The sequence below is a fragment of the Fistularia commersonii genome, chromosome 15 (genome assembly GCF_037954325.1).
Source record: "Fistularia commersonii isolate RoL2024-O1a breed Wild chromosome 15, RoL_Fcom_v1.0, whole genome shotgun sequence".
Taxonomy (NCBI): Eukaryota; Metazoa; Chordata; class Actinopteri; order Syngnathiformes; family Fistulariidae; genus Fistularia; species Fistularia commersonii.
In genome coordinates this window covers 13,880,025-13,897,075 of record NC_141298.1, presented here as the reverse complement: position 1 = coordinate 13,897,075, position 17,051 = coordinate 13,880,025, and the positions used below count along the sequence as shown (strand labels likewise).

General features: G+C 40.5%; 2 protein-coding genes across 2 annotated transcripts; one reads left to right on the top strand and one right to left on the bottom strand.

Annotated features, from left to right (window-relative positions):
• Positions 1 to 1,662: 1,662 nt before the first annotated feature.
• LOC147226630 (uncharacterized) lies at positions 1,663 to 7,993 on the bottom strand. Its single transcript, XM_086160557.1, has 13 exons — positions 7,750 to 7,993; positions 6,932 to 7,103; positions 5,424 to 5,592; positions 5,176 to 5,224; positions 4,601 to 4,970; positions 4,414 to 4,517; positions 3,587 to 3,635; positions 3,453 to 3,495; positions 3,302 to 3,344; positions 3,132 to 3,215; positions 2,303 to 2,375; positions 2,030 to 2,087; positions 1,663 to 1,956 (listed from the first exon to the last, which is right to left on the bottom strand). Exons 1-13 carry the CDS (start codon positions 7,752 to 7,754, stop codon positions 1,907 to 1,909), a joined length of 1,269 nt encoding a protein of 422 aa, XP_086016683.1. The 5' UTR covers positions 7,755 to 7,993; the 3' UTR covers positions 1,663 to 1,906.
• A 5,419-nt stretch (positions 7,994 to 13,412) lies between these two features.
• Positions 13,413 to 15,152, top strand: LOC147226629 (putative transcription factor Ovo-like 1). The gene is made up of 4 exons (XM_086160398.1): positions 13,413 to 13,512; positions 13,619 to 13,848; positions 14,271 to 14,460; positions 14,830 to 15,152. Exons 1-4 carry the CDS (start codon positions 13,413 to 13,415, stop codon positions 15,150 to 15,152), a joined length of 843 nt encoding a protein of 280 aa, XP_086016524.1.
• Positions 15,153 to 17,051: the final 1,899 nt, after the last annotated feature.

Sequence of the window (17,051 nt, the reverse complement as noted above, 5' to 3'; positions counted from 1 at the left end):
GCCATCTGTCCAATCTTGTTCATGGCAGCCTTTTGAAGTAATCTTCATTGGCGCAAGACAAATGGTCAGAGAGATCAAGCTACCATCTGGTCAGAGGTTTCCCCCTTTGAGAAGGTACATGGACAACACAAGCCTCCTCCGGACAGCACCGTGTACAGCTCGACTGCTAAAAGGGATGGATGAGTTGATGATTTTGGCAAGAATGAAGATCAAGCCTGCCAAGTCATGGAGCCTGTCACTTAGAAGGGGGATCAGAAACGACTCCACCACCTTTGTTGTCGGTGGAGAGAGAATCCCCCCTCCTGGCGGAACAGCCCATCAAAAGCCTAGGGGGGCGGTATACCGCCGAGCAGATGGGGAAAACTGTCATGAAGCAGCTAACATACAGCCTGGCAAAGACCAACCAAAGCCAATTCCCAGGTAAGTACAACAACTGGTGCTACCAGTGCTACCAGTACCAGCCTGGTGCTACAAGGTCTGGTGCTACCAGTTGTGGTGCTACCACTGAAGATGACTGTGATCGCCTCATCCACCACAAGAAAGATGGATGGAAAAGCCCACAAATTCATCCAAAAATGGTTGGGGCTGCCATGGGGCCTTTCCGAAACAGGCCTCTTTGGGAAGAACACCTCAGGAGTGATGAATCGCGCTTCTCCATCTGGCGATCTGATGGGTGAATCTGGGTTTGGTGGTTGCCAGGAAAACAGTATTTGGCTGACTGTATTCTGCCAAGTGTGAAGTTTGGTGGATGAGGGGATTATGGTGTAGGGATGTTTTTCAGGAGCTGGGCTTGCCCCCTTAGTTCCAGTGAAAGGAACTCTGAAAGCTTCAGTGTACCAAGACATTCCATGCAACAAATTCCATGCTAATTCCATGCTCCCAACTTTGTGGGAACAGTTTGGAGCTGGACCCTTCCTTTTCCAACATGACTGTGCACTAGTGTACAAAGTAAGGTCCATAAAGACATGGATGACAGAGTCTGATGTGGATGAACTTGACTGGCCTCCAAAGAGTTGTGACCTCAACCCCGTAGAACACCTTTGGGATGAATTACAGTGGAGACTGAGAACCAGGCCTTCGTCCAACATCAGTGTGTGGGACCTAACAAATACATTCCTATAAGAATGGTCAAAAATTCACATAAACTGTCTTCCCAGAAGAGTTGAAGCTGCTATAGCTGAAAAAGGTGGGCTGATGTCATATTGAACCCTATGGAATAGGAATGGGCTCTCACATTTGTTGATATGTGAGTCAAGGCAGGTGAGCGAATACTTACATATAACGTGCATAATATACACACTATATATATATACATACACATATATATATATACATACACTGTATATATACACACATTATATATATGTATGTATGTACGTATATACATATATATGTATGTATGCTTCATTTATTTGTAAATTTGATTTGTGTGTATGTGTGTGTGTCTGTGTGTGTTAGTGTAAAGATACATTAATTAATCACAACTTCTTAATTGTCCAAGTTTTGAGATGTTATCATGGGAAAATATACCGTTCAGATACCTCATCATATGAAATTTATAAATGTGTTAAATGGAATGAAATAAAATTGCTTTAAACTGATAATAAATAAATGAATAAATAAATAAATAAATAAATAAAATGACTTTGTAATACTTGAAGGTACTTTTTGTATGTTCTTTAATTCTTTTGCCATTTTACAGTAAACTCAATATTGTATATCCTCATGTGAAAGAAAAGGGTGCAACAGGTTAAAAGATATGAATGAAATACAGATGCATTTGTTTAGATCGCGAAAGCACCACTTAATTTCATATGAGTAAAAGATATGTTTTGAATATTCCTCACAACATCGCATAACAAAACCTTTATATTTCTTTGTTATTCTTGATCCATTCTTCAGATTTTCAGTAATCCTCACCCTTTGGCAGAGGATTGTTTAAGCTCTGGATCAATGCTGGAAGGGAAGGACATTATTAGATGCAGGTAAAGCCTGAGCATTGGTTTGAACATACGATCATTGCACTTACTTGTGATGATTTCTTCTTTAATTTTGTGAAGTTCTTTCTTCACTTCTTCAATGATTTCCTTCACACACACACACACACACACACACACACACACACACACACACACACACACACACACACACATACACAAAATTAACTGCGTGAGTCCAGCATCATATTTGTTTCTGCAAGTCATGGTAGATTGCAAAACTGCTAAGGAACTTTATATTAATATTTAGTCGTCATGTCTGTATGATGTGACCTGAGACAAAGTTGAAAAAGTCAAAACCCAACCTGTTTGATTTGGTCCATGCTAGCTTCTGTATCACTTCTTGTACAATCTGCGTTCTTTTTCACAACTTTCATTCTAGAATGGAAAGATACTGGTTTAGCAGACATGCACATCCTCGCATCAAAAGCAAAGGAGAGATTGTCAAATGAAGCAAATGAACTGACTGATATTTAAAAATGAATTGTAAAAAAGAACATATTTGATATCAGAGCAGGTTCCATACTGAACACTTCACTCTTTCATTTAGTGCTTCCTCTACGTATCTTTATATTTTCTTTATATATTCCTTTTGACCTCGCAAAACAGATTGAAACACTGAACTGAAATTCAGCCATGCTGCTTTGACAAGAAATGTAGATGATGAATCTTTACCTCCAATCATCTTTCTCATGGTAATATTTCAATTGATCCAATGATACAATATCAATAAATTGACATACATCACTTGACTTGAAGATTCATTTTTAGTAATATTTCAAGTAATCCAATGATAAGATATCAATAAATTGACATACATCACTTGACTTGAAGTTTCATTTTTTCCTAACCCCTCTAGATTTTATTTGTCTTTCAACAAAAAGTAGAACTAGACTTATATTGTTCATAACCGCACGCATGACCGGATCATCTTAAACCGAGTGTAGAAAACCTGACATTGGTTGTTTGTGTAATTCTTTTTCCTTTGAACCTTCCGCTTTTACCATTTAAATATGATGAAATCAGCTGCGATCATCTCTGAACAGTTGGCTTTGGGGGAGAAAACTTGAGCTCCATCAGATAAAACAGTCAGGGCAGGAGGATGTGAAGACAGAGACAGAAAAGACCAAGTACCTGGAAACTGGGCTGGATAAGGAGTTGGATGTGGGAGAGTTGAAGGGACTGGGTTCCTTTCGACTGTTATTAAAGGCCTTTTGCCTGTTGCAAAACATGCAGGCCTCTTAAGAAAAGATCGTCTTAGTGAATTCTACAGATGGCTAGGTGCAGACCGGAAATGCTCTCACCTTGGCAACGTGGATGATTTTTCACCAGGCTTGTCACTGATTTCTGGAAAAACAAGAGCAAATGCATTGTGAGAGTAAATTGACGAAGAAGTGCGTTTGAAATAATGCTACGTTACGGTGTGACAGGAAGACTTAAATCAACATCACTCACCTCCTGGTCTGGAAGGTTTTGATGTTGGTGAGTCAGAATCCTGCTGTGTTAATGCACAAAAAAGGCACCATTGGCTTCCAATAAATACAGCAGAGATTGTGCGGTGAAAGACCCCCAGAATTATAAACGCTTACATGCTGCGGTTCTTCCTTTTTCACAGCAGGAGTATCAGCAGCTTTTCTCCTGTAGAAAAAAATGTTGTTTTACAGATATTTAGAAAATCTGGACCACAGTACTACATGTCGTAGAGCTTGACTGATATATGGATCAACAGATATTATCAGCCAATTCTGATCCTTTGAAATATAATGTAGATCAGTGGGAGAGTTCTGTTTATCAATATTTTATATTCTAAATTGTAACATCCACACCAGTTTTTTTTTTTTTCTTTTTTTGGCTTTTCATATCTTTTAAGATAAGATAAGACAATACTTTATTGATTCCCATTGGGGAAATTCAAGACCAGTGTATTTTTTGAATTTTGTTTTCAATTTTATATTTCTATAGCCTTTATTTTCTTTTCAGTTATATTTCTATGTATGTATGTGTCTGACGACTGGAGTAGCACTAACAATTTCATTGAAACAGCAATTCAATGACGATAAAAGAATGCTGATTCTGAGTATTCCAACCAGCATTTTTTTGAATTTTGTTTTCAATTTTTATATTTCTATAGCCTTTATTTTCTTTTCAGTTATATTTTTACATAATTATGTGTCTGACTACTGGAGTAGCACTAACAATTTCATTGAAACAGCAGTTCAATGACAATAAAAGCATTCTGATTCTTAGTACTCCAACCAGCATCTGCCAGCCATTTTGACTTCTAGTGATCATTGTTGAATGTTCAAATGAGTTTAACCATGCAAAGTATCTGTTACTTTTCCTTTTCATATCCAGTTATCAGTGTCAGAATGTTCCCAGAGAATCAAGTACCGGGCGGCGTCATGTAATTATGTACCTTCTGGCAAGGATGGCACTCATTTCTCCCATCAGACCACCTCCTCCACCTCCACCTCCACCCCCACCTGCAGGTTTCGGGGCTGACGCTACCCCTCCCTCATCCTGGATGCACAGGAACGCATTAATGGGATGGTGAATTGGGAAAGATGACTGCAACAGGAGGACCTGGTACTTCTAGCTTTTACCTTTTGCGTTTTGCGCAATTTAGCTCCTGCCAGGGCTGCACCCAGATCAGACATTCCTCCACCTCCTTGAGTAGAGGGTGGGGCTGGTGCAGGTGGGCCTCCAGATGGAGGTGGAGGTGGGACTGCGCCCCCAGAGGGAGGTAGCGGAGGTGGAGGTGGAGGTGGAGGAGGGACTGCACCCCCAGAAGGAGGAGGAGGAGGAGGAGGAGGTGGAGGTGGTGCCGCTCCAACGGAGGGAGGAGAAGGTCCTGGAGGTGGCGTTTGGGGAGTGGGAGGTAGTGATGGAGGAACAGGAGGGGGTGGCTGCCGCTCTCTCTCTAAACGCCTGTGCTCCTCCTGCGCCAGCTGCTCCTGCCGCTGCTGCTCCAGTCTGAAGGCGAGGAGATGGTTCTTCACTTCTTATTCATTTCAGCATTTCCCCGTGATGACTCACATTTCTAAACAATGACAGCCGACCGAAGGCTTTATCTAGGTCGCGACGGATGACCTATATTGTTTTGAAAATTAAGCAATTATAAAGATATCAGCGTTCTTTATTTTGTCATTTAATTCGAAGATAATCGCCAGACGTTCACCTTTTCTGCTGTTCCACTTCCTGCGCCGAGGGTCGAGTCGGGCCGGGACCTGACCGGAGGGATTTACAAATAAATTCACATATGTAAAATTTCCCTTCACATTTTGACGTATCATATTTGAAAAAAGACTTTTTGTCCACTCGTCTAAATCAACGCTGAACGTTCACATGTTCTATAAAGGTAACTGAAAATGATATTATCAAGTGTGTCGTGGACAGCAAAGTTAAAACGTGCCCTTGTGTGTTTACCTGCGCTGACAGCCTCCAAAGTCTGCAGCATGGACTTAGCAAAAACATCAGCTTCTTCTTGGTTTCCAAAATTTAGCCCCCACACCTGCTTATGATCCCGCCACTGGTGGAAAGTCGGTGTGGCCTGGTTGTACCTCAGTCCTTTATTGACGGGACAGTTGATCACCACCTGACAGAGGAGTTTAGAGGTAAAACAGCTTGCAGCGTCATGCACAAAGCATTATTCGGCTAGGGCAAAGCGGAAAAACTTGGAGTGGAGGTGAAATACGTTTGAATGTTGGTTGAGCCAATGCACAGCTATTTTCTCAGATCTGAAGCTACGTGCTGCACAGAGATGTGAAGCATAAACAGGAAATGAGAAACCAGCAATGCCGTCAAAGATATTTTCACAGGTTTGCTCTAACATAATGGCTGTCAGTATCCAGGATCTCACATCTAAAGGTCTCCTAGAAGGTCGTAGCTCGGACCTAGGAGTGTTGTTGTTTTCATTCATTCATTCGTTATCTGCACCACTTAGCACTGTGCTAAGTCGGTTGGAGACATAAAGAGACATAGAGGTGTTCAATCTCAGAGTCACATGTCTGGGTAATTCGGGATTTTCTGGAGAACCCGGAAGAAAACCCATGCGTGCACGTGGAGAACATGCATATTCCACACAGATAGAAATCAAACTGGGACCTTCTTGCTGTGAGGCAGAAGTCGCTAACCACTGTCCCATCTTGCCGCCTGCATTGGTATTGTTTTTTTCTTTTTCAGATAATACAGTACACACAAACATAAGTTCACAAATGGTGATGATATGTATAGCTTGTACTGCACTGAACAGTTAGTAACTATAAACATAATAGTGTATTTAATTTTTTCCCACAAGAATGAGGTACTCATCTTTTCCTCTTTTTTTGTTCCCCACACAGTCTGTATTTAAATTAATTTCAAGAAAAGCCACAGACTGCTTTTATAGATGTTCTAAGGATAAGAACTTAACTGAGTTAGTCCTCAGAAGGGGAAAGAACAATTTATTTATCAAAATAGTTGTGTGGATGTTCCTGTGTTTGCAACCACCAACTCATATCTCCACAGACAGAAATACAGACAGACAGAAATAAAAAGCAGTTCCTGATTTCACAGTGATTTTCAGATCATGCATTTACATATTTAAAAATTAACAAAATGTTTATCCTTTCCAAATGACTAATTTCAGGGGTGTGGGGGTGTGGGGGTGTGGGGGGGGGGGGTGTTATTGGGCACATCAATGACACTATGGAAAGTTTCCCGCCAGGGCTGTCAGTGAGTTTGTATTACTGTTTGCCTACTTATTACCATCTTTCATATCATATTGAATTTATTCATCTGGGATAAATATATGCAAATAACAGACAGAACATTTTATGACATTTTGATCTACTTTTTCCCTAGGCTTAAAATAATATCAGCTTAAACTGGCAAAACCAGATATATTTTAGAACGCACTTGTGCGTGTGCGTGTGTGTGTGTGTGTGTGTGTGTACCTGCTGGTCAGCCTGCAGCTTACGCCCAACCACTCGGAAAGTATTTGCCTCCTGGTTTTGGTAGATCTGGACTCGGCTGATGGAGGTGCTGTCCGATCCCGCTGGCACCCAGCGTTTCTTGCCATCATCATACAGAAACACCGTCGCCTTCACCTGACAAATGCTGGTCTCACTGAAGCACAGAGATTCACACTTGGGGTCACCAGAACCTCACCAAAAAATGTCCCAGGGGATCCAAGATGTTTGAGTAAGGAAGACCAGGAATTGACCCGAGACAAAAATATCTATACCTCTCCACATCCCCCTTCATAATTATCATTTAAAGGCAAAAAAAAAGCATACAATTTATTTATCTTTCATAGTCTTTAAAAATTGAGAACAATTTTGTGAGATGCAGCATTAACTTCAACAAAAAATATAATTACGTGTTATATTATTACATGTTTTATATAGCTTATCATTTTCCTATATACTTTTTAATGTTACGAGTCCTTGACACAACAACAAGTTCTTGTAAAAAGGCTCGTTAATGTGGGAAATATGTACTTCCTGCCCACGTTTTCATGTTTTCACCACTTCCTGATGTTACAGAAATGCTATTTGAGATGGTCTACTTTATTACATTTGTAAATAGGCCTGTGAGATGTGAAATTTTCAAGATATCCTGACACATCGTGGCCAGAGCGAAGCATCAACACCCAACGGTGATAGTTTAATTTTTTTGGATGTGAGAGTTGTCACTACACGGCACCTACAGTGAATGCAGAAAATAAAATTTGTGTAGATCTGAAGTAAGTTATTACCAGAGTATCACTCACCCCATCTTCAAGCTGTTGTCAGTGTCCAAACTTTTAATTGCTTAAAAAGTTGAATGCTGAATGTGGCGTGTGCGCTGTCTGAGCCGAGCCTGCCGTCATGCTCTCCCACACGCCTCCATCCCTTTGTTCACTTGCACTTCTGTCTTTATTTCACATCTGGGACCGTTTTTTTTTTTAAATTTGCTACTCTTCCTGTTCTTACCTCCTCGCTGGTTCATTTTTGTGCAGCGTCGTTTACCCCCCCTTTCCTTCCCCTCGAGGTGTTCTTCTCATTGACGTTTGAGTCTTGTACTAATTACATGACATGAAGGAGCTTGATGTGAATACCTATGGTTTGTGTGCACACACTTAAAAAACAGAGAACATGCAGAACACATACAATCCAAGGTCAGAGCTTTGGGGCAAGCTAAGCATCTAAAGAAAATAGGCTATATATTTTCATTAAGTGGCACAAACCGTTTAGTTGTATAATTTGATAGCATCAGTAATATATTAGTAATGAACAAATGTTTATGCGGCACGAGTAATATTACATGTGTCAAAGTCTTTGAAGTGATCTCTGTTTGAATAAATCCACGTACAACGTTCTCAGTAATAAAATTGACATTCGCAATTTCACTGAGTTGATAAACAGTGGTTTATGAGTTTTCTCATGGCTAAATAAAACCGAATGCTCGTCAGTTGACTTTCTTCATCGCAGTGCCGTCTGGCAGTTCCTTGTGGTGGTATTACTATAGTTACAGCAAAAGAAGAACCGTGCACTTCGTGACATTACTTCATGGGGAGAGAATAAATACTAAATTCAAACCAAGGAGGAGCCTTGCTTTGTTAGAATTGCACCTGGGTAATGCAAGGCACCGCTTGTTTTTCTCAGGTTCGGTTTAATATTACAGATGTATTATAGTTTATTGTATTTTTTGGCTGTTTTTCAGGTCAGCACATTACCTGGAGCGTGTTGAGGTTTTGTATATTTCAGCAACATTGTTACTTGTTTCCTCTTATCTCTGACAATCACTCCGTAGTTCCTCACCCTCTAACAATCATCTCTACACCACAGTTTCTCAGCCGTGAAACTGCGACCAACATGAACACAGAAGTAATACAAGGGTTTTTTTTTTTTACACTGGGGGATGTCATTTTCAAGTATAGCACATCTCTATTACACAAAAAATAACTCCACTATTGCCTTATCTGGGAGCTGAGGGGGAAGGCCGAAGATTTGACAAGGACATAGTAAATCTAAGTAACCATACAATTGTATGGTTATTTTATTGCCTATCTGTATATTTTATATAAATTGTCTATTTTATACAGTTTTATATTTGTATTGTCCAGGACTACAAATGGAAATTAGCTATGAGCTATAATCTGGTACAAACATCTCTGCCTCTGTGGTTAAAGTATTTGAACACTGTCCTAATAAACTTCTAGACAAACAAACAATCAAGTAATGTGCAATGATACAGTGAGCCATAGTCTGTGTGATGTGTGTGTGTGTGGGGGGGGTGTGTGTGAGGTGATGTTAGCACCTCATGAACCAGGGGGGGAAGAGCCTGAGAGTGGTGGTTTTTGTGACACCAGTACCTCCTTGAGGACCCAGGGGACGGAAATGACAATTGTGTCTGGATATTGGTTCATAATGACTGTCATAGGCATTGCATTTGAATCTATGTTAAAGAGCCATAAACAGCAAAAGCAATGCATTTATAATTTTGGTATGATGGTGACATCACATGGATTCATAGTAGAGGTGCAGGTGGGAAAATATTTCTGCATGTTCAGATGTTAGTAGGACTGAAAATTGTGCATGTGTTAAAAGTTTTGCTAAATACTGCTCGGTGACCTCTACACAGAAACATTCTCACCGTCAGCACTATTTATTGTAACGAACGTGCTCGCTCTCTGAAAAGTCCCCAGTGGGGCGGTCATCGAAGAAAGTATTTCTGTAATGTAAATTCAATTTGAGAGAGAGTTGACGGCAAAGAACATGCAAAACAATACAAACAACAGTCTGCCCCGAACAAAATCTGCAAAGCAAATATTGTATTGAACCAAAAGAAGAGACGTCACACAAAGGGGCACGATTTGAAGTTACCCGGCGATGATTAAAAGACAGCGATTGGGCCCCGTGGTCTCAAAGCGTCTATTCAATCCACAGATTTAGTGGTTAAAGAGGACCTTTTATACGTCTGACGGCAGCAAGGGTGGGGCCGCCACCAACATGTCGACCGTTAAACACAGCCGCCTCTTGTACAGGTCATGTCAGAACTCATTGCCAAAAATGCACTTTCCAACTTCGTCACTTCTGTTTTTTGGATGCTTTTGAGAAACTATGCAAATCAGATAAATATGGGTCTGTCTGTGTTTTGAGGATAATCACTGCTGAATGTTGAAATCTCTGGGTTATTATTATTTCCCAGCAGCAGACGGACATCGCTGTTGGATTAATGTCGATACTAAGCACAGGTTAGGTCGAAGCATAGGAAAAGGTTATGAAGACACTGTGGTTTCTATTGTGAAAATGTCAGTGTTGAGAAGAAGCTGCTCAGTGCCTGTCGGTCTGACTGCTGTTGCGCTGAGCTGCACCGCAACGCTTCAGCACGACACTAAGATAATTTATTCATGTTGGATGTTTTGTTTATTGCAGCTATTAATCTCTGCTTTGCAGTTTGGCAATGATTCTCAGGATCTTTGTGATGGCATTTCTTATTTGCTGCATTAAGATATGAGAAAAACACAAATACACTGATATTTAGGCGCATCTATCTATCTATCTATCTATCTATCTATCTATCTATCTATCTATCTATCTATCTATCTATCTATCTATCTATCTATCTATCTATCTATCTATCTATCTATCTATCTATCTATCTATCTATCTATCTATCTATTCCTTTATTTGTTTATTTATATTATATCATCACCATCATCACATCATCATCATCCCTATTGAAATGATTATTATTATTTTTGGTATTTTTATCATCATTGTTGTACTTGTTCTTGGTATTAAAAATACTTTTATTTTTGTTAGTATTATTGTTATTATTCTTTCATCGTCATTATCATTGTTGTTGTAACCCTGACTGCTGTATAAGGATTCATTTGCTGCCGATAATCATACTGCACACTATAAATTGCAACAACTCTAGTATTTCATCAGAAAATGGACGTGAGCTTGATTGAAGCTTGACTAAATATATAAAAAGAAGCTTATAGAACAGTATGATAATGTATGTCCTTATATATTATATGACCCTCCCGAGAGCAAGATAAGGGACTTTTGTGTGAAACATCCACAGGCAGCCCTGCAGCAAAACCCCAATCCTAAAGGAGAACTGAGATGACGATTATGTCCTTCAGGCTTCAGTTCCTGGCTCTTCAGTTGCACTAATTTTCACTTTTAGGCATTTCAACCCCAAACAGAGGCAATGCGATTTTTTTGTATAAGCTGTGACCGGGTGTCAGTAGAGGACAGCGTAAGTAAAGCGAATGCTTTCTCTTGGACACGAGTCAGGCTAGTGCTTTGCATACAGTTAGAGCTCAGCTCTCAGGGGAAACACGGTACAGTCAACAGTCCACGGGTTTGATGCCAGAAAGACATCTTGGCAGGACAGGCCGTCAAGACTGTGCAGCAGTGATTGAAAGAAACCGTGCACTTAATCGGAAGACCATATTCTAAATAAATATTCTTCTTTTCCTATCGGCTTTTTCCTTCAGGGGTTATGGCAGCCAATCAACGTTCTCCATCTGACCCTATTCTCCTCCTGCCTGGCAGCGCCAATTCCAGCATCCGTCTACCAATATATCCACTCTCCCTCCTCTGCACATGACCCAACCATCTCAGAGTGGCTTTTCTGACCTTCTCTCCAAAACATCTAACATGTGCTGTCCCTCTAATGGACTCATTCCCAATCCTTTCCATCCTGGTCACTCCCAAAGAGAACCTCAACATCTTCGACCTGCTGCTCTGCCTCCTGTCTTTTCGTCAATGCCACTGTTTGAGATGAGATGAGATGAGATGAGAACAACTTTATTTATCTTCTTGTCCATCTTTCCTTTCATTCTGGCTGATAGTCTTCTATCTCTTCGTACCTCTGACACTTTTCTCCACCCATTCCAACCCATTTGAAGCTGTTTCTTTACCTCTTTTCCACACTCTCCGCTCCCTGTAGGCCCACTGTTCCACCAGGGTTCCTCTCATTCACACACATGTATTCTGTATATTCAAAATGAATATTATTATATTACATTTATTCTATTATCATTATATTCTTAGAGATGAAGTGTCAGATGCACTGATGACACAGCAGGTACTCTATAAATATTAACTGTGCAAACAATTTGACCTCATATCTCCATTCACATTGAGGTCAGTGTTAAAAAAACACAATCTCACAAACTAAATGCTCATATAAGCAAACGCCTGGTTGTCAAGGCCAGATATACATATAGGAATTGAAGTGTCTATTTTTTTCTTCTGAACAGCTTTGGGCAAGTCAGAATTAAATTAAAACATAGAATAATTCAACCATTTAGTTTTTTTGGGGCTATAACAATGCACATATATGCAGAGTCTAGCTCATGTAGTCTGTGCCCAGAAGACTTACACATGCATTCTGCATAACTAAGATTTAAACTTGCAAACCCCACGATGCATTGATAAGTCATTATTAATATCATGCCGACACATCATTCCTACAAAAATCACTTCAGTGAGAATCACTGGCACACATAATTCTTTTCTCAGCATGTGAGCGGCAGAGTGCTGCTTGAAGTAGTAGTGCAGAGGCGCGTTTATACGGTCACGTTGCTTGATGCAACAAAATAATTCTCATAATGGCCTTGGATTGAGCTCCAAGGAAACTTGCATGATATGCAAGGTTTGGCATGCAGAATCCAGGGACACTAGTCAACTGAGACAGGTTGGGAATTTTTTTTAATGAATTCAAAACATATAAATATATATGTATATATGTATGTATGTATATGTGGATATATATAACTACACATACATTTGTATATATAATGTAAGCATTTAGTGGATGGACAATAGGATAAAATGTGTTGTCATACAGGAATATGAAACGCAGCACATTCAACAGACAGCAAGTGCTGACTGAATATTTGAAAGGCTTTTTGGAGGCATTTTGAGAAGCTCTATAATCCCCCAAAGAACTGCAATACAAAGCGAGTCAAAAAAAAGGGAAAGGCTGATTTACCTAGCAGTTAAGGCTGTGGCTCCTCTGTGCTTGCTCCTGTTACTCAGACCGTGGCCTTTGTCTGGGGACGAGGGCTTGGTCCGGAGCTTCAATTTGCATACCGAGGGCCCCTTGAATGTGAAGCTCTCCGGATTCTCATTACCTGACATGCAAAAACAGCGGGGGGCCAGTTAAAATGGCGTACACACACGCACACACACACACACCCAGCACAGGTGTCCGGTCAGAACAACAAGCTGCCAACCAGCTTTCCAGAGCTCTTACCTGAGTGAATTATGGAAATTAGAGCGATGATCCGTCCGGGGTGCTGCTGGTTCATCTGCCAAAGGCTCTGGATCCACCGGAGGGGAGGGTCACATTTAATCTGCCTGCAGCAGCTCTACTTGGGGGTTTGACGTTAGTGACTGAGAACTGAGGCAGAAGAAGAGTTTCCGAATCATGCCGAGGTCATTCCTGGTGAAGAAGAAGCACGGAGTATTTGGAGCGCGGCAATGGAAAGAGCCCAAGCCGGCTGAATGTAATGAAAAGCATTCAGTTGGTGAGACTTGTATGCTTCTTGCAAGTTGTTTACCACTGAAGGAAAGCTGGTTATCATATACATATGTATGTACTATTATAGTCAAATATTTTTTCTTCTACTCGAGGTAATGGAGATTCCAAGGAGCAGGAATTGTACAACGTGGAAGCTCAACGGCCCGCTGCGGCACCTCAGCCAGTGTGGGCCTCGGACAACGGGACAGCAACAAAAATCCGAATCCCGGTGCCTCTGGCGGTTTGCGGAGGACTCCTGGCCGTTACCCGTCAGGACTGGTCCGAGCTGTTGGTCCAGGGCTCCTTCTACCATGCCAACACATTACTGGCCAGCAAAGCCAAGGTGAGGTCACACTCTTATTATGGTGTACCATGAGGCCCATACAGAATAATAAGTTTAGTTTATGTACGTCAAAATGTCTTTTCTCAAACTGATCACAGCCCTACTGCTGAAATAATAAAAAGTAAAAAATGTAAACATCTCATACATAACTAATGAAAAAAAAAATCACAATATAGTCACAGTTATAATAAAAAAAAAACTAAAGAAAATACCTAAACAAAAGAACAAATGAAAATCAAAAATTAAAACATTAAGTATCTCAAGGAGAACATTCAGAGATCTAATTCCTCATTTGGCAACAAGGACACAGAAACAGAAACACCTAAATAGTTTATTCTATAATTACATTTAACGTCTGCTCAATGTTTCATGTTATCATTTACAACATTTTCATCTCATTTTATTATCGTGAATTCTCCCAGTCATGCCCCCGGTCTCCGGCCGGCTCTGGCGACTTCGTGTGCTCGGTGTGCCACAAGACTTTCCGCTTGCAGCGCATGTTGACACGCCACCTGAAATGCCACAGCCTAGTGAAAAGACATCCGTGTCGATTCTGCGGCAAAGGCTTCAACGATACGTTCGACCTCAAACGACACATGAGAACGCACACAGGTTTGTCATCCATCTGTCTGTAAGCTGCTGTTGATCAATAATACCAGCTATTTGTGGATAGTATACAAATATTCACAATGGTTACAACCCCAGGACCTTAACAAATAGCATGCATAAAGTATTAATTTAAATATCCATTGAGATAAACTAATCTGCATGCATATTTAACTGAGATAAATTTGCTGATAAATTACAAGAAGTTGTATTCGTTCTATCAATAATATCTATGATTATTATCACATCAACTGTTGCTTCTCTATTGTAATGATGTGTTAATGAAGCGTGCAAAAGCGGAAGCCTGAAGGTGAGATGATGAGTTGAGATATGAGAGACCTAAATTTAAAGTCTTCTGATATCAAATTGCTGCAGGTATCCGGCCGTACAAGTGCGACTTGTGTGAGAAAGCCTTCACGCAGCGCTGCTCTCTGGAGTCTCATATGAGGAAGATTCATGGCGTTCACCAGCAGTACGCTTATCGCCAGAGACGCTCCAAGATCTTCGTGTGTGAGGATTGTGGGTACACTTCGAGCCGCCCCGATGAGTACTTCCTCCACGTAAGACAATGCCATCCAAGCAGTCCTGCCCTCCGCAGGTATTACCGCCGCCAAGCTCATGAGAACAGCAGTTTTGCTTCGGCGGAGTGCAGAATCAACCCCTACCTGCTGTACTCGGGCCCTGCATACTACATGTAGGGCTGATTTTGGATATATGTAAAAATGTAACAGACTTTGTATTTACTGCAGTTGTGTGAATCTTAGATTAAATGTTTTTTTTGGTATTTTTTTGAAACAATGCCTGGTTAACATGGCAGTTTATATGTGTTTTATATTTTCACAACTTGTAATAAAGTAAAAATGGCAGTTCAAAGTATCCTTCCTACTTTTATTGCACTGCTACATTGGAGGGCGATGTTGGGTTTCCATTTCGTAATGTGCACGTATAATGCAAATGATATATAATGCATGCGATGTATAATGCAAAAGATGGAAGAGATGAGGGTTACATATTATATATTTTATTATATATTATATATTTCCGTGGAATTAAAATCATATTCAGCATTACTGATCTTAACAAGATAAGAGCAAGACAGTTTAAATTGATTTGTGCAGGAACTGAAAGACACTGAGGATATATGAGAACTGAAGTGCTCTACTGTATTTTTGCTCTTTGTTTCTACCATGGGAAGGGATTTCAGAAGCAACGTGTCAATTTTAAATGCTGTTATGGCCTGGACACATTCCTGTTCTGATGCAGGACCCTCGACAAAGACAAAGGTCATGTGCAAAAATCCAAAAATCACAAAAAACGAGACTCAGTTGAGGCCAGGCACCTGAACATTTTTACAAAGATACTGATACCTTTAACATACGTATACACGACCGCACACACACACACACATGCACACACACACACACAAACACGCTTTTGATGCTCAAGTGCTTTGACCCACACACACATGTACTTTCGTACAAATTTGAAATACACATAGGTTGAATTTGTCCAGATGTATGTATGTGTGTTTGTATGCGTGCACAAATGTCTGTGGAGGTGGATGGAAGTGAAAGTGAAAGTGCGTGTGTGTCGACGCACGTATGCATGTGTGCGTACAGGAGAAAGATATTATGTGTCCCAACTTGACCTTTAAAATTTAATACACTTGCACACACAGTCTGAACACCATAGCTGCATATTAGAGAGTGTTTCTGCACTCAAATAGATGCTGGAAACGTAGAATCAATATGGATTTCTTCCAAAAAACTGCATTCACTTCTCCAGAGCAGAACATTTGTAATCAAAAGTCAAGCAGTTACTTTTCTTAGTTAATGAGTATGTATGACGTAGAATACCAAAGCTCTGAGAAGTGACTCCTTTCAGATTTTATTTTGTTGAATTCCTAGAAAAGTCCGAGGTACGTGATAATTCATTTAGACATCATCAGTGATCCAATACACTCATTCACTTAACCATTGAGACAGTGCGTCAAACGAAAGAGAAATATTTATTTCAATCTTAGTGCAGTCAATACGGGATTCAACATCTCCTTTGAAAAGAATATCCCAAAAACATTTGGAGAGCAGTTCGTGACCTGTGTATCTAAGCTGTTTACAGGCAGCACATCCTTTTGGTATCATTATTTCCAAGTTAAGCCACAAATAATAAACCGTGTTCGCGGGTGTTTGCTGGCTCCTCACTCTGGTTGCGTGGGAGCTGCTGTTATCAGTGTATTATTACAGAGGAGTTACTCCGAAAACTCCTATTCCAGGATAATGTTTGGGGATTTTTTTCCGATGCAGTCTTCTTTGTTTACTGCGTTTCTGTGCAATGTTTCACATTAATGTTTATTCCAAATGGGCTGCGACTAATAAACGGGCACTTCATGAAGACTAAATGCACTTTGGAAAGCTCTCCCTCTCGCTGCCAGGGAGGCTTAAGAAGTTGAATTCTTCGGATCAACATATGGAGAGGGCTTGGGGGGCCAGACCGTGGCTTTGCATAGCTTTGGCATGAGAGTTAGCAGAGGGTGAGTGTCAAGAGAACAGGGTATAAACACCAGTGACGACACAGGGGTCGTGTCCTCAATATTGTTT

Bases quoted from the DNA above. Each gene is read 5' to 3' on its own strand.
- LOC147226630 (XM_086160557.1), bottom strand. The intron at 3,345-3,452 runs GTGAGTGATGTT...TTGTTTTTCCAG, and splicing joins AAAACCTTCCAGACCAGGAG to AAATCAGTGACAAGCCTGGT. The intron at 3,216-3,301 runs GTGAGAGCATTT...GTTTTGCAACAG, and splicing joins AAATCATCCACGTTGCCAAG to GCAAAAGGCCTTTAATAACA.
- LOC147226629 (XM_086160398.1), top strand. From the start codon at position 13,413: ATGCCGAGGTCATTCCTGGTGAAGAAGAAGCACGGAGTATTTGGAGCG. The intron at 13,513-13,618 runs GTGAGACTTGTA...CTTCTACTCGAG, and splicing joins TAATGAAAAGCATTCAGTTG to GTAATGGAGATTCCAAGGAG. The intron at 13,849-14,270 runs GTGAGGTCACAC...GAATTCTCCCAG, and splicing joins TACTGGCCAGCAAAGCCAAG to TCATGCCCCCGGTCTCCGGC.